A 24,357-nucleotide genomic window follows, 5' to 3' on the forward strand; every position below is an offset into this window, starting at 1 on the left:
ATTGTATGCCAAACTGAATCTCACTGAAAGAGAAGTTTCAGTGTTGAATAATTTAGTCATTTGACTTTAAATAATAAAGTACAACTCTTTATTTTCTCTGGCAATGTAAACTCCCAAGCTGTAAAACATTTTGTTCTGAGAAAGCCCACCATCAGAAAACTTCTAAATGCATTTCTGGACCATCTGTGATTTCCCCCTACACTAAAGCACTTAAAAACTATTTAACCACATACCAAAACTGACAATAGTATTGATTAATTATGCTCACAGATCATCAAACACTGTGTGAGGTACCCTTTGTGATTTAAACATAAGCACTTTAAAAGCATTTCTAATTTTTTTTTAAGTTAAAGATGTATTTAGTAGTCACTTTGCACTGAGTTCTTTGTATTACATATAAAAGTGCTTCCTACACAGTGATTATGCAAAAAGATGAAACAGTTCAGTGTTCAGGTAAATAAAATATGTATGGTGTAAATTGTCATTTTGCTCAGGATTTAAGATATTGTCTTTCTTTCAGAAGTCATCAAGTGCCTCACATAACAAAACATTTACAATAGTTCCCATTTGTCATTTATAGAAAACAATATTTAATTAATGCTGCCTCATTTAGTTGCTGAAGTTAAATAAAAGTTCGGTATTAGATAAAAATCAGAAATTGTGAAAATATAAAGGGAATGCTGATAAGAAAATAAGAGTTCAAAATGAATAACCAGGAGCACTAGTGCACACATCAGTGTATGGATTTCATAATTTAAATATGGATCCAGTGATCCATACGTTGAGTTTGATTGATACACGATTGATTTTTGAAAACTGTAAAAGGGTGTTTAGTTGCCACTTTCTGCTTTCTTAAAATACTTGAAGGAAAGGATGATGTTAATAATTACTTTCATCCTTACTCGTACAATGCAAACACCTTAAAATACTAATGATAAGCGTAATGTGGCAACTGGAATCCAGATGCATGTAGAATACATGGCAGCATGCACTCAAAGCAGAAAAGTAATGCAAGCAAAAAGGTTGTAATTATTTACTTTGTGTAATCAAGCAAAAGTACAAGAGTAGTGGTCTACACGTCAGTCTTAATGAGGACATTGACACTGAGCTGCATAAAGCAGTCATTAAAATGTTTTGTCTACAAATGTCACAATGTAGATAAAAAAAAACATGCATGACACAACATGAATGCCATATTGGTATTGTAAGTCTGCGAAGAGTGGAAGTGAGTAAAACATCAGACAGTGTTGCCTAGGTAAGTGTTTGGGTCCTGCAGGAGATCATTAATTGTAATATTCAAGTGTTTCAGGTAACAATGTGATTGACATGTGCAGCTGATATGTACTTGCAGAATAGAAATTGGTACTAATCACTGCTTCTGAAAAGAATCATTAATGTCTTGCAGAGGTGATAAATAATGCAAGGACATGTTTGTTTTCTGTGAGACAAATGAATAGTATTGTTAGCAGAAGTAGACAGCTAATACTGTATAATGATTTCTGCAAGACAAATGGTGTGGAATCACTTCCAGAAAGACCAAATAGTGCAAATTACTAGAAATGATAATATGATGCATGAAACGATGCAAATATGTAAATGTCAGAACTGACAACTGAACAGGCCAGTGTCAATAAAATGTGCATTCATCTCATAAGCAATGAAACTTTTAAATGGGTTCAGGGGGTTGGGGGAGGTCCAACATTACTGTCAGCTACTACCAATGAGCTTAAAAGCAGCTACTAAGCAAATAATTCAGATCTACAAAACCTACTTCTGAAATCAAATTGAATGGTCATTTTATTTATTTATTTTATTTATTATTTATTTATTTTACATTTGTTAACCGGGAAATTCCGACTGGACCAGGTCCATTTTCAGCGGAGGCCCGGGGAGAAAAGCTCCAACGTCAAGTTATACAAATACAGTACATCCATCATAATACACAAAACAGGTTACAGCATGTATGCTGAGCATAGTAATATAACAATAATTAATAAAAACACTCCAGGTAAAAGATATAGAACATGGGTAAAAAGACAATGCCAGTAGATGTAAATAGAAATTAGAAAATATATCAGCAGTGCTGAAATCTGTTATAAATGCAAAGATTAAAAGTCAGTTTTCTGAACACAACTTCTTCTACTTTGGAAATGCAAAGGAGAGCAAGCAGATTTTAAGCATTTCGAAATAAACTTTTATGCAAATTCAGGCTGTTTGAAGTACTAACAAACTTCTGAATAAAGAAGTTGGAGAGTCAGTTAAGTAGCATAATCAAAACATTAATTATATAGCATCTACCTGAACAAAGATCACACCAATGTGTAGCTGAGTGAGGTACATATACAGTTTATACTTCAGAAAAAGCATCTCATTTTAAATATCTTTGAATATCAAGAAAATGGATTATATATTAATAAACTAAGACTATATTACTATATCTCAGAATATGATAAAGTCAGGGATTGGCAGGGCTAGCCACATGGTAGTGTAAACCTTGGCTGCAGATAATTGTTACTTTTGAAGTGACACCTTGACTCTATGTGCACAAATGGGAAAAATGGACAGTGAATGGAAGGAGGGATGAATGAATGGATGGATTTCACAAAGCTGCTACTATATGTATTAAATATTCCTGAACCTCAGACCAGTTCAGTGAACATGTCATACAGATCACTACCTTCCTAACAAGAACACTATCATAAAAATCTGCCTTGCACTGATAAACAGCAATTACTTAATGCTGCATAGAGAATCAACAAGTTTTATAAAAATGTTAAGCAGAAATGGGAGCACAATTGTAATCTTTGTTTTTAGCAAGAGAAAAAAATATAAGTTATTAATAAAACATATAAATATAGTGGACATTATAGTAGCCGTACAATATCTAATGAAATATAAATTGTGTTCTAGTTACATTTTCATTTGTTCTTACAAAAGTCATGGCCAAGTAGACCATTGAGAAGATCTGCCATGTAACTCAATCTTGGTATGAGATCATTAGTGTCCCACATTAACTATATTATCCCCACATATCCCATCTGAAAAGTTATGATCACTCATCCTTTAATCCATACTAGTTTTAAAGGTCATCTGGGAAATACTCTAGTTGCTCTGTAAGATCCTATTCCACATCTTGCGGATATGTTAGAACTTCTCATCTATTTCGTTAAAAATAATGTAATTTAATTAAACACTTTCTATTTCTATTCACACTATTTAGAACTAATTGAAGGTGTTTCCTAATAATAAACTGGAGTAAAGAGGTCTGCTGTTTCGAAAATTGTTCACTGCTTTCAATCTTCATATTACAGACAGCAATGTATTTAGGCTGTGATTTTATCTATGCCTTGAAAAAAAGGAATCAAAGCATCAGTTTAGTGATTTGGCAATTTACTGACTAGAACATTTAGAGCAGAGAGCGGTGGAAGTAAAAAAATCCTTGAACTGGATTGAGGCTAGGCTAATTAAGATCCTCAAAGATCAATAGTGTAGTATTTCCCTATGAACCTATGAAATACAGCTTCAGCTTATGTACAGTTCAGATGAACTGTAATTTTATTTTTGTTCTTATTTACTGACGTCTGTTTATTTTTGAGGCAATTTAAAGTTTAGATTTGCTAGCATCCTTTACAGCATCATACAAACAACTGGTACTCAGTTTATTTTCATTTATTTTGCAGAAATCTGATGGTGTGCATTTCATATTCTTTTTTCTTGCGTACTTTCTTTCTTTCAAAATGAGTTAGATTGTAGACCACAGATTTTATTCTAGACATATACATTATGCACAGCATTTGAGATGTTTAAGGCACATTGTTTAATTACTGTTTCCATTTTGCAGTTGATTCAAATATATTATTAGAAATTTTATTTATTTATTTATTTTCAGTTTAGATTGTTGATCAAGAGTTGTTTGCATTTGTGGATTTGCACATCAGACAGTTGTGGCTTACATAATGCTATATTGTACATGATTTTGGATCTGTAGATTTTGCAAAATTATTTAGATTCATAGTTAGTGCCCAGTGGCCTAGATTCCCCACTTACACTGAGGGCAGGCTGAGAGCAGGCGTTTTGGATTCTAGTCTCTGTAGTAAACCTAACATTGAGATAAATCACTTACATTGAGAGCAGGTCTTTCAGACTCAAAGCAGAATTACACTGAAAGCAACTCTTTTTGCAATCTGGCCCATGTATGTAGGAAGATAAGACATGCTATTCAAGATTTTTTTTCTCCTGTAATTTTAATTTTTTAGGGTTAAGGTAGCATAAGGCAGAAAAAAAGTCTGTGTATCTGATATTTAAAACTGTGAGCTTCTTAAAGACCAATAAATGTTCCTCACAAAAAAAAAAAAAAAATAGAATACTGACACATTTGTTGTTTTCAAAGTTAGATTAAGTGTTAGTTGCCTGTGCTGTACTTTAATTAAATTATAAATTGTTACTTGTCTGATAGCAAATAAATAAAACCAGAGGCAGTGAAGCATAGCTGGATAACAAAAAAACTGTATGTTTCTAGATCGCTGCTACTAGTTATTATGATGATGATGATGATGATGATGATGATGATGATAATAATAATAATAATAATAATAATAATAATAATAATAATAATACATGAGTAAAGTAAATGATGTAATAATGGGATAATATGAAGGGATGTGCAAGATGAACAAAAATCGGGGAATGAGATTTATGACTTGATTAGAATGTGAGTTAGCTACCTCACTTAGGGTGCCTTGGATTAGCAGATGATGTTGGGTTTTTAGGAGAATAAGGAACCTCTTGAAAGAATATGGAAGATGAGATAGTAGTCATTTGGTGACAAAGGATAAAGTGCGAATGTTGAGATGAGCATAAGTCAACAGGAAGACAGTAAACACAATAAGTGGGAAAATAATGCGATGATAAAGGAAAAGGACAAAGGGAAATGGACATAAATCATCAGAGTAGTAGAGAGTGGGAAAATGCAAAGGATTATGAAGGGAGAAATGGGAAGATGGTGTCACAAAAGGAAAGCGAAAGAGAGGAGGAGAAGCTGGAAGGAGCTGTGCAGGGAATACTGATAGCTGACTGAATGGCAGGTAGAGCACTGGTGGTGGTGCTGATGCTTACCGCATTACTGTAAAATATATGTACATGCAGGCTCCTTCTATATCCCCTTCGCAAGATACCAGTACTACAGGACCTAGTGGCCTATAGGTCTGAAGCTAATATCTCACTTTAATTGAACACTTAAACCATGGGGTCTTATCCCAATGCTCAGAGAGAAGAGATCTAGCCTTCAGGTACCCATTGCACTGTGCTGTCCAACCTTCTGTCACTTAGTCTTCTACTCAAGCAAGAGTAGTTGGCATTCCGGGTGTATGTTCTGCCTGTGTGCCAAATGCCTGTATTAATTATGAATGTGAAGCTGAGCCTCCACCGAAAATGGATACCTCATGACCCACTCGAACTTTCCCCGTAAACAAATGCCAAAAATAAAAAAATAACTAAATAAATAATGTACTGGTAAAGTTTTCAGCTACCATCCATGTTTATATTATTTCTGTTTTATTGAAAAAGTACACAAAGTGAATCATAAAGAAAACAACTTCTTAAATTATTAACTGCAGGATGTGGCAAGGTTAGTTTTGCCTTTTCAATGATAAGAATGTTTTCCTGGTAACATTCTTACTGAAGAGGCAGATTGTTCAGATTACGATACTGAATCATTTTCCTTTACTTCATTCTGCCTCTAAACTGTAAAAGATTCTTCCATGATGCTTCATGTTCGGCATGTTCAGATATAGATGACAGATGCTTATTATCGGTAATAATTAATTCTTAATTAATTTTATTTGTAGATGATTTTCTAAGAGTGAGCTCTTACTAGCGCAAGGGTTAATATTTATTGTCAACTTCACAGATTTTTTTTTTTAAGAAAGTTATTTTTTAATAAAGTCCACTGTACTTGTACTTCTTTAATACTGTGTTTTATTAGGTCACTCATCTTTCTTTTTGAACAAATCATGGTAACTGTTTTTTTTTTCAACCTCATTCATGGAAGAAACAGAGGTGTCATTCCTTTTCTGTAAGGAATTTGTTAAATATTGCAAGTGTTCTTAGTCAAAAATATAGCATATTTATAAATGTAAGGAAGACCCATTTTTAAGCATGTAATTAAATAACATTGTTGAACAATTACAAGAAAACTACATTTTAATATTTAACAGAAAATGATTTTATAGCTAGGGAAGTGAAACTAATAAAGACACAGTCTCACTGGTGGCATTGTGAGATATCCACACAGAAGGACTTCTAAAAGTATTTTCTCCACTCTTTATGTAGTTGTGCTTAAATGTAAATATATTTTGCCTTGTGATTGGTAGTCTCTTCTAGATTGCCAGAAAAAGTGTGCTTCATCAGTCTAACCTTGTATAAAGTTGTTACCTATATTTAAGGATTTCTGCCAGATTTGAAATCTCGGTTTGAAACAGTTAGCTGTATGGATGAAGCAGGAACCACTTAATGAAATGACTTCCAAGCAAATTCAATGCGTGTGTGTGTGTGTGTGTGTGTGTGTGTGTGTGTGTGTGTGTGTGTGTGTGTGTGTGTGTGTGTGTGTGTATTACATACATCATTGTCTATAATTTATGCATGCAAATGGAAGTGATTTAAATAGATATTCCAGATATAAACTAGTCCACATCTATTGCACCTTCTGGCATATTTATCCTTGATACACACAGCTCTCTGGCATCCTAATATTATTAGTAGCTGTTGTTCTTAGTCAAGCATCTTAGCAATTGAAGGGAATATATGAAAGGTTATGTTATGAGGATTAAAATTATACTGTAATTGTCTACAATGCAATGCATCAGCGATATTAACTCTTATTTATCAATTATTATGCATATTTTCATATTTACATTCATATTTTCTTAACTGAGTGAGTTACATTTTATTGAGGGACATAGTATAAAATCATGATGGGTGACAGAGAATATACTACCATACCCAACGTATAACACACTACACTGGAGGCATTCTTAATTGTTAACCTTTGTAATAATATACATTATTTCTATATTTTGTTAATATTACCAAATGCAAATTACTTACAAAATATTACACTGTGTCAGCTGAAACCTTAGTTGATGCTGCAGAAAACTGTCTTTGACGTTTGCATTCTAAATTGTACAGCTTGAAAGGTACTAAGTTTTGTTTACATTGATAATGTTGCACCTAATTTGCCATCGAGCCATTTCCATTTCCTAAAGAAATGCACTGTCAACATTCAGTGTGTTTGGACATTTATCCAGTTGGTGCTTCATAATGTTTGAGTTTATTCTTTGTCCATTCAAAGTAACAGCTAAAAACTGTAAATGCATGCAGGTATCTGAGAATGATTCGATTATCCCAGTTAAGCACTAACAATTACATAGCAAAGTCTGGAGATGCCTCCCTTTAAGAGATCTATGGCTTGTTATTTAGTAATGGGAAAAATAAGCCTGAGCTGTTCTGTAGTAGCATACACTATATAGATCACATTGCTAGGTTAGAGACACCTCTGCATGCAATTAGTATGATTGTTGATTCTCCAAAATAAAAAATTCTGTATGGCATAAACACTTTAGATTGCATGTAGTGTAAGGCCTACTAAGGCCATTCCATGAATACTAACCATGTCAGACAAACAAAAAGTAGAAGAGGGCAGGTTATATTATACTGGGCCTGAAGATTAATTATAAAAGGCAGTTGCATAACTTAGGCAGAGCTCTTGGACCTCCTGGGTCTCTCATCATTGTCATAGTTACTGCTCCTGAAAAGTTATAGTGTGGGTGCTTAATAACTGCACTGTCAGTGGGAGTCTGGATTCTAGAGGTTATCTCTTCAGAGCAGGGTAAGGTTATATTTTGAGTCCTTCCATTCATTTTCAGCAGTCAGAGTTACAAAGGAATTATTTGTGGGTACAGCGGATAATTTCCAATTTATGTACTTATGTGGAAGTTTTCACGACTTTTGATTCTTCTGGAAAATTATTCTGAGCTCAGTGGGGTTGATTGAGGATCATAGTGCAGTAATGCACATACAGATGGAATCTTTCCAAGCCTTATTATGAGATTACACTAACCTTTGGATGAGTTTTTACTGACATCTCAAGCAGCTAATTGAAGTTTACAGAGTACAGGGTATAAGCTACACTGAAGTACAGTGACAGGTTAGGGATATCTTTGGATTGTAGTGCCTGCTGTAGAAAATGCAAAGCATATTCTCTGTTTATGAGGCCATCTGTTGTGATATTCACTTTATTTTTAGAGTCACGGGGTATTTAAGCACTGTTTTTGCACAATTTCTATAACAGAGTGACTGTATATCTGCAAATGTTTTCTTTCTTGTTTGTCAGTTAATTTGAAAAGGCCTAGAATAACTTCAGTTTGCAGCTGTCAACAATAAACTCCTTTACCTCTTATAGTAGCAAGGGCCCTCTGTGTTGATCTACAAAGCTAAACACCTTCTGAATAATTGATGGCTTTAGGGGTCTGTGCACAGTTTCAATCACAGCAATAGGGGATATGTGTCAGTTAAGTAAAATGACTGTAAATAGATTCAAACATGTTGCTACCCCTTGCTTCCTCTTTAATACCCACAAAATGCATATATTTCTATCATTGTTCTCTGGATCCTCCAACTTGTCTTGAATTTGCTGGATTGTGTTCTGCTGAACCAAGACCACTGTCTGGGTTTCTTGCTGTTTTGAAACTTCCTGCAATATGACCAAGTCATTTAAGGTATTTTAGCCATTAAAGCCTACATAGTATCTCTGTTCTTTGAAGTTAAGGATTTTAATTTCAAGTTGTCTCCACTGTATTTTGAATCAGCCAAGTTAGCTTGTCTGCATTTTCTTCTAGGGGACTGAATGATATGAATCCCAGCACTGCTAGCCAAGCATGAAGTAATAGTAAGAAAGTACACACAAGTCTGTCACAGTAATTAATTTATAAAATACAACCTGGCCTAACAGCATAAAGAGAATATGCACTGTTACCCTGGGTATAAGTTTCTAACATATATACCCAGGCTGGACTGCACAAAGGCTACTTAAAAGCTAGGTCTCTCACAAATTCAGACCCATTCCTCACTGATTTTCTGTGAGCCAATGCCCCCCAGTGCCCCTATATCTATGGTAGCTGCCTTTACACAAATTATTTTTTCACACACAGACAATTCCCAAGAAGGCTGGCAGAATTATCTAATTCTTCTCAGTTTTCTTGCTGGCATGGTAGTACTACCACTAATCTTGATGAGAGACTTAGATACTCCAGTTACCCAAAGCTCTTAAATTAATATGTTTATAAAACTATTCCCATTAATATGTTTTTTTTTTCTGATGGCAGACCTAAGTATTCTAAGAGGAGATGTGTGTTACACAGCTTGATAACCAACAGTGTAAATAATTATTACCCTCTTCTGAGATAAATAACAAGAAATACGTATAATAAATATATAGACAAATAAATGAATAAATGCCAACCACAAGAATTTAAAAGTTAATGTGGTCTTTACTTAAATAATAAAAAAAGCAGTTCAAATATAAATTAAAATATACATAGGTTCATAGGTAAGTACTAGGATATCTGCCCAAAGGTATTTATAAGCCTAGCCAGAGTGTGTTGGCTTTCGCCACCCCCTCAGATTAGTTCCCTGTGCCTCTGACCAGCAGAGCCATTAGTTCCCTGCACCTCTGTCCAGCAGAGTCACTGCAGTGATCCCTGGGGTAAATTTTCTGTTTCCCATCCACCCGTCAAGGTTTCTCTTGAAGAGTGCTAGTAAGGTGCTTTGCCTGATGTATATTAGATTCTTGTTCCAAAGCATGGGGAGTCTCTGGGTCAGGAATCTATCCCTCCAGCTCGTCCTATTTATCATTGTGGTAAGGTTTATATCCCTAGAGTGTGTGGCTCTCAGGGATGTGTTTTTTTTTAGGTGGAGCATATCCATCAATTCTGGGTTGGACATGGCCTTGTATGTCAAGCAGAGATCACCTCTGAGTAAACGGTATGCAACCGAGTACAGCTGAAGTTTCTTTAGTCGGGCTGCATAGGTCATCTGTTTGAGGCCAGTAATCCTCTTGGTGAGGTACTTTTGTGGTCTTTCCCAGTTGTGGCAGGTATCTTGTAAGGTACATCCCAAATGGGGCATTGTATTCTATAATGGGTCTAATAAGTGATGAGTAGAGAGGCACAATAATCTCCTTTGTTCTGGATGAGAACCCTTTTGAGATTAGGTGGGCCACATAGAAGGATTTTCTAACCACCTTGGCAATATGATTATCAAAGGAGAGATTGCTATCTACTTGGGTCACCAGATCCCTTATTAATTTTTCTGTATTTAGGGGACTACCACCTATGTGGTTGTTCGCGGGTACTTTGTTTTTTCCAAAGGGGATGACTATGCACTTTTTGGCATTCAGCTTGAGGCCATGATTTTGACACCAGGTATCCGTCTCAGTGAGACCCTTCTGGGGGGTGTCTGTATCAGCCGGAGAATCAATTATGGCCCCTAGTTTGCAGTCGTCTGTGAACTTGGTCAGACAAAGTTCTCCTGTGCTTGCCTGTACCTCTGAGAAGTATATAACAAACAAGAGGGGTCCTTGGACTGAGCCCTGGGGGAAGCCACTTGTAACCGGTTTAGAGTCGAACATAGAGTCTGCAACTCTCACTGTGTGGGTTCTGTCCGTGAGCCAATTTGCAACCCATCTCATGACATAGGGGTTAATGTTCAGGTTGGTGAGTTTGTCTATAATACCAGAATGGGGAATGGTGTTGAAAGCCTTTGCGAAGTCTAGGTAGGCTGTGTGGACCTCCTTACCTTCATCTAATGCCTTGGTAACTGTCTCAAAGAAGTCCACCAGGTTTAGGAGGCATAATATGCACTTAACAAAGCCAAACTGGGTGAGGTCCAAAGTTTGGAGGTTCCCAATGTCTCTGTTAATGAGTTTCATGATGATGCGTTCCATAGCCTTGCAGACCAGGCTAGTCAGGCTTATATGGTGATAGTTCCTAGGATCCGTTGTGGTGCCACCTTTGTGGAATGGGATAACGGTTGCTGTGCACTAATCTGTGGGTACATAGCCTGTAGAGAGGCTGAGTTTGAACAGTGTGTTTAGGTGAGGGGTTAGTTCATTTTAGAGCTCTTGTAAGACATAGCCTGGGACACCATCTGGTCCCACTGAGGCTGTGTTTTTGGCTTTGGATAGGGCTGTTTTAACCTGTGTGTTGGTGATTGCCAGGGCCTTACATTCTTCTGGTTCTGGTATGGTTATGGGACCTTTAGGGGGTGAGAGGGGTGTGAAGTTTGCACTGAACCTGTCTGCCAAAATGTTGGCAATATCAGTTGGTTCAGTGTATTTTGTGCCATTCTGCACCAACTCAGAGCAGATCTGAGAGTTTCCACTTAGGTTCTTGACATAGCTAAAGAATGCTTTGTGGTTATCTTTGGAGTCCTTGGCAATTATTCTTTCAAAGCTGGCCTTGGATGATTTAATGAGAGATCATAGTTTCTTGCTGATACTGATCAGGGATATCTTTCCTTCTAGGGATTTTGCTCTTATCTGTACTAGTTTCCTCCTTCTATTGTAGAGCCTGTTTATGGCAGGGGTCCACTAGACTGGCTTCCTTTTCTTAGAAGAGTCAGCCTTGGTTTTACTTGGGATAGCATGATCCATTCATTCCTGCAGATGATCATAGAGTGCCTTTGTATAGGTTTCAGCAGCTTGGACAGCATTGTCCATTGGCGTGGGAGCTGTGAACCTTTCTACCTTGTTTTAAAGTAATGTGAAGTTTGATTTTGAAAAAATTTTCACTGTGGTTTCCTTGATTGGGGTTGGGGCAGAATGTGAATGTCCAGAGTTATTAGTCTATGGTCTGATCTAACCAGCAAGGGGTTGACATCAGGTGTGGAACACCGGTCGCCCATGTTGGTGATGACCAGATCCAGTATGTTGTTCCCTCTGGTGGGGGTGTTGACCAGTTGATCCAGGGTGTTTGAGTTCATAAATTCTAGGAAGCATTGGGCAAAGGAGTTAGTACTTGAGTAGTTCTCCCAGTTAATGTTTGGGTAGTTGAAATCACCCAGTATTAAGGTGTTTGGTAGGACCTTCATATTTCCCAGTGTCTCCAGAAATGCAGAATGGGGGTCCTGGGTCATGTGGGTGATCTGTAGCAAGCTACAATTTGGATTGCAGTTTTGCCCATTGTTAGTTGCACTTGGATGATCTCTGATGCATTATGCTGCACCACTAACCTGGAGGTGTGAGTATCCTTGATGAATATGGATACACCCCAGCGTTTTGTGTTTCGGTCCGGGTTCTGTGGCCGAAAGGTATGGTATGAGTTATAGCCTGGTAGTGCTGGGGTACTGGCTTGTTAGGTTCATAGATACTTACCAGGCTATTGATTTGTGAAGTTCTTTGGATGCTTAACTTTAAATTCCCATGAAGTTTTTAGCTATTATATTTTAAGTATGAATAGACCAGAGATGAGAATAACATTTTCATTTTATCCCCTTTCATGAGGTGCAAAGTTGTTAAACAAGGAGTGAATTTGTGGTTCCCATCTTTTTGTCCAGATTATGTTTGAATAGTGTAAGAGAAGTGTGTTGTCTTATAAGAAGAAGAAAGTGATTCCAGACTAGATATATTCCCTGTGAATGATAAATATCTATCTCTCTAACATTTTCTGTATTTATTTTGCAAAAGAGATTTATATCTATTTAGCAGGTGATTATGCCCTCATTAGACATGGAAATATGCAGTAGTTTTGACAGGACAGGCTCTGCTGAGGCTCTGTATGCAAGACAGAGATTGTCTCTCAGTAGCTTGTATGACACTGAGAAGAGGGACAGGGCTTTGAGATGGTTCCCATAGTTTTTATGATTTAGGTCCTTGATTGTCTTAGTAAGAAGGCATTGTGGTCATTCACATTGTGTCAAATGTTTGGACAGGTAGACACTAAATGGGGCATTATACTCAGTGACTGGCCTGCGAAGTGCAGGATACAGTTGGATGATCCATTTCCTTGACCACGAATGCATAAACTTAGTAATAAATTATGCAATAAAAAGGACTTTTTTACAAAAGTGGATACATGTTGGTCAATGGACAGTTTGTTGTCTACATAGGTCCCCAGATCCCCAAATACTGGATCAATTACCTCCATAAGTTCCGAACGCACATTCCAATACAGTCCAATACATTATGTGCATTCGGAACTTATGGAATGTTAATAATTAGGATGTTAGTAGTTAAGGGCAGTATGCCTTTAAAAATTTGAACATACTTTGGTGCCAAATAAGTTATTTAAGGCGTACGAGCAATTAATGGAGTGTTCTGAAGAAGTCCAGTACAATGGGTGAAAGCGCTTAACCAAGAGTTCTGCATTTATTCTAGTTATTTTTTGTATCGCCTTGTTAATAAACGTTTGAACTGCGAAGTGGCTGGTGACTGTTGCATTCATTGCATTATATCCTGGTTTTCGAGGTGAACAAGCACTTATTGGGAACTCCGTGGCATTACACATTGTTATTCAGAGAATGGTGTAGCATTTTCCCATAAAACAGATTCTAATATGTGACCATCTGGTCATGCAGCTTTGTTTTAAAATCACATAATAGTTAATTTATAAACTTTAGCTATTGCTCAATGAGAAGACACACAAGTGCTGTGTAATAATGCTTTTTCTAGTTATATCATCTGGTACACCAGGTTTATGGATGATATATTTTTTCTATGGGGAGGTTCACTCCAACTACTTCATGAGTTTGTGGAATATCTGAAGAAAATGACCTCGTTTTTGAGATTCACTTGTAAGCTCTCAAGAGAAGAAATACATTTTCTTGATGTGACTGTTAGGAAGACAGATCTTGAATCTGTGAGTACTAGTTTATATAGAAAATCTACATGTAAGAATGCCCTCTTACACAAAAATAGTATGCATCTTAGACATGTTGCTAGGAATGTGGTAAGAGGGCAGATTTTGAGAATAATGAGGCTACATGGTGAAGATACCCAGATGAGCATAGCCCTAAAGCAACTTAAAAGTGAGTTTCTATCTAGGGGTTATACAGCTAGAGAGTTGGACCACTGTATTGATCAGTCTTAAAGAGTGAGAATTCAAGGGTAGACCCTATTTTTCTGAAGTAGTGAATATTCAGAATAAGACTCAGAGTAATGACTACTACAATAATATCAGAATTCCAAAGGTATACTCTAGTGATGTCAGTGTTTTCTATGATATATTTAAGAAAAACTGGAATATGTTACAAGCATCAGATCAGCTCAGGGAAATAGTTGGAGATAAACCCATCATTACTGTTAGGAATAATCCATCATTAAAGAGACAACTTTGCTATAGACCTTAAAAATATGGTACTTCTGTTGATTCACAGAGACCTGGGACTTATTCCTCTAGGGGATGCTCTGCATGTAATCATATACATGTGGGACTCAGCTACAGGCACCCTAGCAAGGGTTTCCTAATAGAGTATACGTTTTATGCCAATTGCAAGACCTGCAATGTACTCTATTTTAGCTACTGTGTGTTCTGCCATGTATATTATATCAGAAAGACTAATCGCTCTTTTAAAGAGCGTATTTTAGAACACATTAGAGATATTAGGAATGGGAAAGAATGTAGTGCCCTAGCAAAACACATTACAGAATTTGGTCCACAACATAAGTTTAGATTTTTTTGCTTTAGAAGTGGTTACTGACAATATCAGAGGGGGTGACATAAAGAATAGGACAGAGTCAGCTGAACAGAAGTGGATTCTTCAGTTTGAGGCTGATAAAATCCCAGGAATAAATGATGCAGTTACATTGAAACCTTTCCTACAGGCACATAGGCTGAAGCATTGATCTATAAATGGGTTCCCCCTTCTCACCCCTTTTTTATTTTATTTTATTTTACTTTATTTTTATTCTTGTTATTATATGTATCTTTTTAAATGAGTGATGTTACTTTTACATGGCTTGATTGACTATAAGATTTTATTAGCTGTTATTAATTGGATATGGCTGATAGGCTGTTCAGTAATATATCTATTTGGTGTATTTTGTTAACGGCAGTGTGATGAAGCAATTACATTGTGAAAGCATTTACTACTGATTTACAACTTCAAATTAAATATTTTTAGCCCGTAGCTGTGTATTCTGCTGTTTTGCTGTGATTCTCCTTAACATAGGTTAATATACATTTCAAGTTACAAATGTAAAAATTCCACTTTGACTTTTATATTTTTCATCCCTTCTGCTAATAATATTAATAGAAATTATTAGAGAAGCAAACTGCATATCCACATCGGTAACAAGGCAAATGTTTGATGCTCAGACGTTTGGCACTCAGTGTGCGAGTATGTTTTATTATGTGCTAATTCCACTATTGCAGTATCTTGGAGAATCTGCTTTGCTCTGTGATATACTAATCTTGGCGTGAGTGCGTATCAGTAGCCAGACTGTGGAGGGGCACAATCCCCCCCTCAAATCATGGTTACAGGGTAGTGAAGCATCCCTGTAAACAGAAAAAATATATTTAGTATCACCAGACTGAGTTTCTCTATCACAGTATTACTTACATATTACACTTTAGTCTTCAGACTTTAGTTGAACTTGTGTGTATCGTGAATCTATATAGAAAGACACAAGTAAGCCTATTATGTTATTGTTGTTGAGATATGAATCTAGCTTATGCCTGAAAGATAATGACAAGTGCACACCTCAAAGAGTAGCTTCTAGGAGCTAGTAGGATGGCATAGCTGCATTATAAGTACTACTTCTGACACAGATGTCAGAACAACCAGTTGCAAGGTAATAGAAAATAGTTGTGGACAGTTAAAAGACCATAATGAAAACTAAAATAGCTTGAAGCTTGTAGTCATGCCATGCATGTGAGATGAACAATTTATGCTGTAGTTGCAGAAAAGTATTCCAAAAAATAAAAATAAAAATAAAAAAAACTGCATTGTACTCCAGTGCATTTGCCTACCTCATGAATGCTCTTTTGTATTCATGAACTGGGAAGCAAAGTTGGCTTACACACAGAAAGCATTTTCCGCATACTGTAATGGTCTACTGCACATCCCTACAATTGGTCGAGTACAAACTGGATGACATTTTAACTTATTGAGTACACTTCCTTGACATGTGGCTCATGGATCAAGGTTACTGCTAATGTGGTTTCTACTTGTGCTCCAAAAGTCACACATTTTTTTGGCTTTTCATTTTCCTTCAGTTTAGATTGACTGTAAAATAAGGATATTTAAGTAACAGGATGCAGGAGGTCATGACCCATATTACAGTGGGATGCAGAAGAACTTACCCAACTTCAAAAAAAACACTTTCTGCATCCATCCAAAGCTTCAACCAGTTTGTTTTGTTTAGTTGAATGTTCATCCCGTGTTATCTAAAAGAGACAGCCTTATTTGCAAAGCTGCATGTTTGCCTGCATTATTGCTTTGTATTAATTTAATACCTGCATCTGCTTTTACATGTTAACACTTCTTAGATAATTATGTCTATTTCATCTCTTTATAAATAAAATAAAATACAATAAAAATGGTTGACTTGCATCTTGCAGTCATAGTGGGGCAAAAGTCATTGGTTAATTAGTTGTAAAGGTGGTGGTGGTTTTAGCAACAGTAAAGTAAGGAGAAATTTGAAATTGTCTTTCATGTTTACCCTCCATTTTGAAACTGTGGCAAAAATGTCATTATGTAGTAATTGTGCTGCTATTTTTTTTTTTAATTTCATTGAGTAGCTTTTTAGAGGCATGATTTATAATTGTTTATAATCTTCCCAGAACAGTATACAGTACCTCATATGGTGTATAGCTTTTCTTTTAAATTAATTTTATATTATAAATAAATATCAATTTCACCATTCTGTATAGTAACAGCAGAATGAAGCTAACTGACCTTTCTTACTGTATTGAAAAAATCTTTAAAAGCTTCATAATTTGCAGTTATTAGTACATAAATATTTATGTAATGTTTCCAGTTCATTCAGTGCTACACAGACAAAACAAATAACAGAAGCACCTGTGTATTTTTTTTTATTGTTTAGGAGACCCTCTGAATGGTCAATTAGGAGTAACAGACAGTAGTAACACCGACAATGAAAATTTTGACATTGCTGATACCCAGGCTGGCTCATTTATAGGACATCCTACTAAGCCTATTCCAGATGGATTTCCAGACAACCAGGTACCTATAGGGCAGCCTCCAAGGAGAAATCTAGAACACAACTGGAAGCAGGTTGGGAAAACACAGTGCACAGCTACATGTGGCAGAGGTAAGTAGCTGCCTTCACTTACTAATCTGTAGTAATCTTTCAAATGAGAGTTGCAGAGATGCCTTTAACAATGCAGTCCTGGTCCAGCAATATATTGTTTTTCAGGTCATCGACATGAAAGTAAACAGATATGCCATTGCTGCTGGAGTTTTACTTAACAACAATACAGTTACTAAGTGTATCTTAGGCTGCAAAAGTCCATGGACTATTAAGTGGACTGTTAAATGCAGATGGCAAATATGAGAAACATAAGATGAATATGCCAAATGTCTATATAGGAGAGGAATACAGAACCAAACCAAGAGAAAACAAAATTTCTACATGCAAGGCGTGTCAGACATAGATGTGTGTGGTAACAGCACATGTATGCCTGTCTAGTATGGCACTAAAAGTCCCCCTAATAAGATGATGTCCAGCTTAGCAGCAACATCTAAAGTAGCTTATAGAACTCAGCAACAAGCAATCATTGCAGAAGGTGCAATTCTGCTGTCACAGGTGCACAGGATTTCTGCAGCAATCCATTTGCATATGTTACAGGGAAAGAACCTGAGACATGAAGATATAGTGGAAGTAAAGAGGTTACTCTAATGCTATAGCTAAGTACTAGCATGATGAATATAATCAGTACAACTGAATGTACTTATTGCTCTAAATATATTTATATAGCATTACCAAGGTACTGAGACAATATGCATTAGACTAAAGACATTAGCATGGCAATACCATGTAAAGTATTGCCTCATACAGAGGCAGGTCTTGCAGCTATGCAAATACAGTGAAAAACAGGAGTGATATGATGTCTAAACAAAGACACAGCAGGTGAATTCTGACAAATGACCTGATAGAACTACAGCTCCATCTATCCACGGAACTGCCTGCATGTATATAAAATTATGGTAAGAACAACTGTGACCACTTTACTTTATGTTCACCTTCACTGAAGTGGACAATATGTGACTGAAGAAGTACTTAGTCACAGATAATACCTCTAGGTATGTGTCCTTAATATTCCAGCATATATGCAGAGTGCATCATCCAGTCACTTTTAACTCAAATGCCAGTTTCATTCACCGTCTGTAATGTCTCGTGATTTGCAAAACATGGAGGTACCATAAATCTTGCATTGAAGCATGTTGTCACAAACTGCACATTTATTATGACTGTGTACAGCAGAGATATGACAAGCATGTAAATAAGAGCTGCATGCTTTCTTTGGTGCATCAAGGTGGGAGGAGAATTTAAGCAGATGGCCATGCAGTATATCATGAAACATTTGTATCCTCTACCAGAGTAATGCAGCATTTGATTCACTTTCTCATATTACAGAGTATGGTAGTGATAGCTGCCCATGAATACTGAGAATGTGCCTTACATGTTCTTAAAAAATACATTAGATTTGCCATTTTGAATTTCCAGAAGCACTCACAAACAGTAACACTGTGTTGCCAAGTCTTCTACTGCTCCCATCATATGTGGTGTACCTCATATCCATTTATGGAGGATGCGTCCCACACTGAAAACTTGGATGATATTTTCAGTCTACTCCTGTTGTTGCTACAGTGTCAACATATGACTGAGGCATCTCAGGAAAGTCATATAGGAAGGCAGTGACTGTTCTCCACTAGGACTGGACTGAAGTACATTAATGCTGCATACTCTGTATCATACATAACAGGGCTTATTATCCATTACCTTGTTAACTGCATGCTTTGGTACATGTTATGACATCATAGTGTGGCATGTTCCAATATCTACAGTGCAAAGTAAGACATCCTCATGAGTGAGATATTTGCTACCACACATCTGTGTGGTCATTATGCACACATCCATTACCTCTTCTGACTGCATTTTTTCTGTCTGCTGCAGTCATTATTCTATGTCAGTGGACTTCACCGAGTCTTCCCTGTGAGTCTGTTTACCTCTGTCCCTCCTTTGTTACATATTTTGTCTTTGCCACACATGATCATTACCTGGTATTGTGATTGGTAGGTTGTTTTGCATCTTATGGCATCTTTTGAACCATGGTAAGGATACATGGTTCATGATGTTTCAGGTATTGCTCTGTCTTTCGTTTCAGTAAGTTTTGTTTTTGTTTTTGTCTTTGTCTGTTTGTGGTAATTTTGAAGTTGTTCTGTATGTTTCCCAGCTACATTTCCTGCAACAAGCTTGTTCCTATTCCATTACCTCATGAGCCCAGTGTTAACCAAAGCTACTGCTTCTCAAGTTGTGCTTGGGGAATACTGTGCTTGGACTGGTAGACAGTGGTAGCCCTTGACAATAGATTTTTTTTCTTTCCAAAGCGGGCATATGAAGGAGATCAGCAACATATTTTGCCATGACATTGTATTTTTGTGACTAAGGATGTATATAATTATCATGTAAGCTAGTATAACAATGACTTATAATTAGTATGCCTTAGAAATAAAACTGATTTTAAAGTACTGAAAAACATAGTTTACATCTTTAATAGGCAATGGGAACCTGATGTTGAATGTATTCTTTTGCAGTCTGGAGGCTTGGTTTTATCAGGCTTTAAATAAAATGATACAGTAGGAAATTATTTTTGTGCAGTGACTGTAAAAGCAATTGTAGTGATCAGGAACATTGGCACCTGAGCATGTCTTATTGCTTCTGAAAATTATTTCAATAGTTCTTAACTAGGGCAGTATGACATGTCTAAAATATGTTCCTTTCTGCAGTTTTGTATATTGTATGTCACCAAGCAAAAATTAAAACAAATAACCTGTTCTATTACCTTTAGTAGTATTTAAAATGCTTCAGATAACATCTTTACAATCAGGTAGACTGCTACAAGCTCAAGGAAGAAAATTAATCTGAAAGTTTTACATTGTTTCTAATTTAGCAGAAGAGCCATCTTGGAGAAAGGGCATTCCCTTTCATTCAAGGCCTAGGGTATATAATTTCTGAATGAGTTATATTAATTTCAGGTCATATGGAGATAGTTCCTTACATGTAGAGTGCAGGTGAATGTGTTGCTGCAGGAAAAAAAAACAACATATATTTTTTATATATATATTTATATATATTATAACATTTTATTCTTACTGATGTTATATTGTAATATTCTTGTAAATTCTTTTCATGTATTTTTACTGTTACATTTTTTATGCTTATGATTTAACTGGAGATTTTCTCCCCGGGTCGCCACTGAAAAAGGGCTATGCCCAGTTGGACCATCCCGGTAAACAAATGTCATATAAAATAATATATATATATATATATATATATATATATATATATATATATATATATATATATAAGCGTATGCATATCATACCTCTCAACTGTACAGGTTTTGGAGAATGTCCAAATTTTTGTCTCATATTTTTGGTGTGTGTCCCTAAAATCTGTCCCTTTCTGGCAATAGCTGAGGATTGAAGTCATTAAATAATGACAAACTTTTGAGTTTAAGACTCCACATCCTTTGAAAAAGTCATGATAATGTAAAACCTATTATTCTATCAACTTTCTAAGTTTGTAAGGGCAATATTTAAAATCTGTCCCTATTTGTCCCCCTGTATATTGTGCATATGTATATATACTGTGTATATGTATATGTACTCATATATATTCCACTCTCAACTCCATCTCAGACAACATCTCTGAACTCCATGCACTCACTCAACATACCTTTTTGTCTACCGAACAGTGGCTAACCAGTAACCTACTCATTCTCAACCCTAAAAAGACCAAACTATTACTATTTCTCCCCCGCTCTCCTTCTCACCACAAATCCTCCTTTTCTATCACTTCCTCTAATAATGCAACTATTAAACCTGAAGCTCACACAAAACTTCTTGGAGTCATCATTGATGATGAACTAAAATTTAATATGCACCTTCTCCAAAGCGTAAAAAAGACAAACCAGAAACTAGGTCTACTTTATCGTAACAAAAAATTTCTAACTCCAAATGCTAGACTCTCCCTTGGACATGCTCTCCTCCTCCCCTCCCTTCTTTATGCTGCCCCTGTGTTCACCAGCATTCAAACAGCAACCTTTAACAAACTCCAACAAACTTACCACAAGATAGCCAGATTCATCACAAACTCTACTTACAATACACATCACTGCCTAGCCCTTTCATCCCTCCTCTGGCTTGAATTCCCCAATTTATTGCTGCTATCACAACTTCCAATGCTACACTTCATTCTCTACAAGCCTTCATCTTGCCCCGCTCTCTCTTCCTTCATCTCTATCTACACATCTTCTCGCATTTTCCATGCTTCCAATCAGCAACTACTACACACCTACCAACCTAAAAAAGCAGTAGGCAAACTATTTATATAAATACTCCATCGCCCAAATGTGGAACAAACTTCCTAGAGACATATGTTCCACCATTCACCCATCTCACTTTAAAGAAAAACTCAAACATCATCTTCTTAATACCAAAATCTGTCCTTGTCAAGCCCCAGCCTAACTCCTGTCCTCTGCTTGGGAACCATGTCTGTAACCTCACTATCAACAATATATTCCCTCTATCAGCAGATAATTCCCTACTTTACTCTCTTTTTAATTGACCAAACTCTTGTTGTAAATATGTAAATAAATCTCTAGTCTATAAACGTTGGATAGATATAACTACAAGTGTGCATTTTGCTGGTTGAATTTTTATTATTATCGTATTACCAATTTCTTAACATACTATGAATGTATATAGTGTCATTTTTCTGTAAACTGTATTGTTTCTTGGAGCTTTTCTCCTCGGGTCTCCACTGAAAATGGGCCACAAGCCCAGCTGGACTAACCCGGTTAACAAATGATATATATATATATATATATATATATATATATATATATATATATATATATAGATATATAGATATATATATATATATATATATATTTATACATATATACATACTTCGGTTTGTTAAATGTTTGCTGAGCTTTGAGTTTTGGTATTTTTTTCATATATATGGAATGAACCTTTTGATCAGAGAATTTCTGAATGTGAATCTTAATTAGGAGACAGGCATTTTCTTCTTTTGCTTTCATAGTATCCTGTTTTATTTTGCTAAAATTTCCCATCCTGTGAATGAAACTCAAGTCAAACCATTGACTATACAACTTTTATTCAAGACATGCTGAATTATTTTTTTAAAACTATAGGTGTTAAGTATATTAACTGAATATTGATTTAATTTGTAAAAGAACAGAATATAATCTTACTGTTAATGCATATGAAAATGAAATATTTGTAGTCAAAGTCATTTGTAGGGGCAGTTTTGTGTATTGTCAATGCCTTTAATCCAGTTTGGGAATAAATAATTCAATATTTGTTTTTTTCATGTCCTATCCTCATGTTAACACAGACTGCTTTAACACTGGGCTGTTGAGATTAAGTACTTTGAAATGGCACTGTAAATTTGAATAGTTGCACTATATTTACATGCATATAAAAGAACATCAGACCTTTCTGTCCACCATCACAAAGTAAAGTGATTTATTTACAACTGCACTCTAAGTACAAAGCTCAGCAAAGTCACGATTGACTGGTTTGACATTCTATACCAGATATATCAGATATCTGCAGTGAGATCTATAGAATAAAAAGTGACTAGTTATTAACATTATCACCAATGTGTCACATCAAGTAAGGCACAGGATAATCACATTATTCAGGAAGGAGATTAAAGTGGTACCATTTCATAACTGATTAGAGTAATTGTATTCTCATGTTTACCTTACTTTGAATTCATCAACAATTTGGTTTTCATTTCTCATCTCTGAGAATCAATAGGAAGTTTTTCTTTACAACTCCAGTTAGCCTCAATGCATCAGCAGCTGGAATGCCCAAAGGGGCTGACTGTGTTTTTGAATGCTTCAAAGTTACACTGTTCCATCTGGTTTCATCCTCTTATTTCATTATTTCATTCTCTTATTCTCTTCCATGGAAACAGGACTATGCTGAAGATGCCTTCCTTCTACTTATTTGTCTTGTTTGTACTTCAGGTACTAATGAAAAACCCTCATGCCTACCTTAGTCATTTGTGCTAACCTTAACCATAACGCAAACTCTACTCCTGCCCCAACCCTACACAATACATTATTAAAAACCCTTTCCCTAACAGCACCATTACACAAGGCAGAAGGACACACAACACACATACAACACAAAACATGCACAATATATATCCCCTTACCTAACTTTACTAAAAGCCTAACCCGCAAACACTTGCATTTTCACAACTACTATAAAGCAATATTGTGCATTTTCACAACTACCACTTTCACATTCAAAAATTAAACTTCCTTTGCACTCTTGCTTACCTGCACTACATAAAACTAAATTCAACCATAAGTGATTTGCACAAACATGCATTCACTCATTTGTACATTACCCCCCCCCCAAAAAAAACTTGCTACCAAATGTGCATTCTTCCTTTTGAGTTACACCTATATATAGAGATATAGATAGATTAGATAGACATATATAGATAGATATACATACATATATCTATATCTTCTATTGCCACCTTCAAAAAGACCTTAGAATCCCAGCTACAACAATCATGGCTCTGTAACTATGACAGCCATGACTAATCTCTTATATATTCTACTGCTCTATCACCAATCCCGTCTCTCTTAGCACTTTGTTACTCTCACCAATGTATCCTGTCCCTTCTATACCCAAATCTTAATAACTCTATTTTCTACCCGCACTTCCCAATCTCTATTACATCCTTAGCCTCATAATCCACCCACTACAACCTGGCTCTACAAATGTGACAATCCTGGTTAATCCTTTACTTCCTTCTGCTCACTTCCAACACCCTCCCTCTCAGCTCACTACACTCCCTCTCTCTCAGTACTTTACCCCCCCCCCACTAATGTACCTACTATCTCTCTCTTCCCTACTCTCATTAACCCCTCACACCCCTTTCATATTAACCTCCTTAGCTTTGAAGTCCTGCAAACCTGCTTGTTATAATAAGTATGTCATTTTTCACAATTTTAAAACACATGTATAAATAGTTTGTCAGAACTTATATACTTTATGTAAACA

The 24,357-nt window shown here is 36.1% G+C and overlaps 1 protein-coding gene across 1 annotated transcript in view; it reads left to right on the forward strand.

Moving 5' to 3' along the window:
* THSD4 (thrombospondin type 1 domain containing 4) overlaps positions 1-24,357 on the forward strand; it is a 1,382,388-nt gene that overhangs the window by 1,015,039 nt on the left and 342,992 nt on the right. The window contains exon 5 of the mRNA XM_044078569.1: positions 17,099-17,326. Within this exon, the coding sequence (XP_043934504.1) occupies positions 17,099-17,326 (228 nt within the window). The remainder of the gene's footprint in view (positions 1-17,098; positions 17,327-24,357) is intronic.

Source organism: Protopterus annectens, chromosome 7.part1, assembly GCF_019279795.1.
Source record: "Protopterus annectens isolate FY-2018-M chromosome 7.part1, PAN1.0, whole genome shotgun sequence".
Lineage (NCBI taxonomy): Eukaryota > Metazoa > Chordata > Ceratodontiformes > Protopteridae > Protopterus > Protopterus annectens.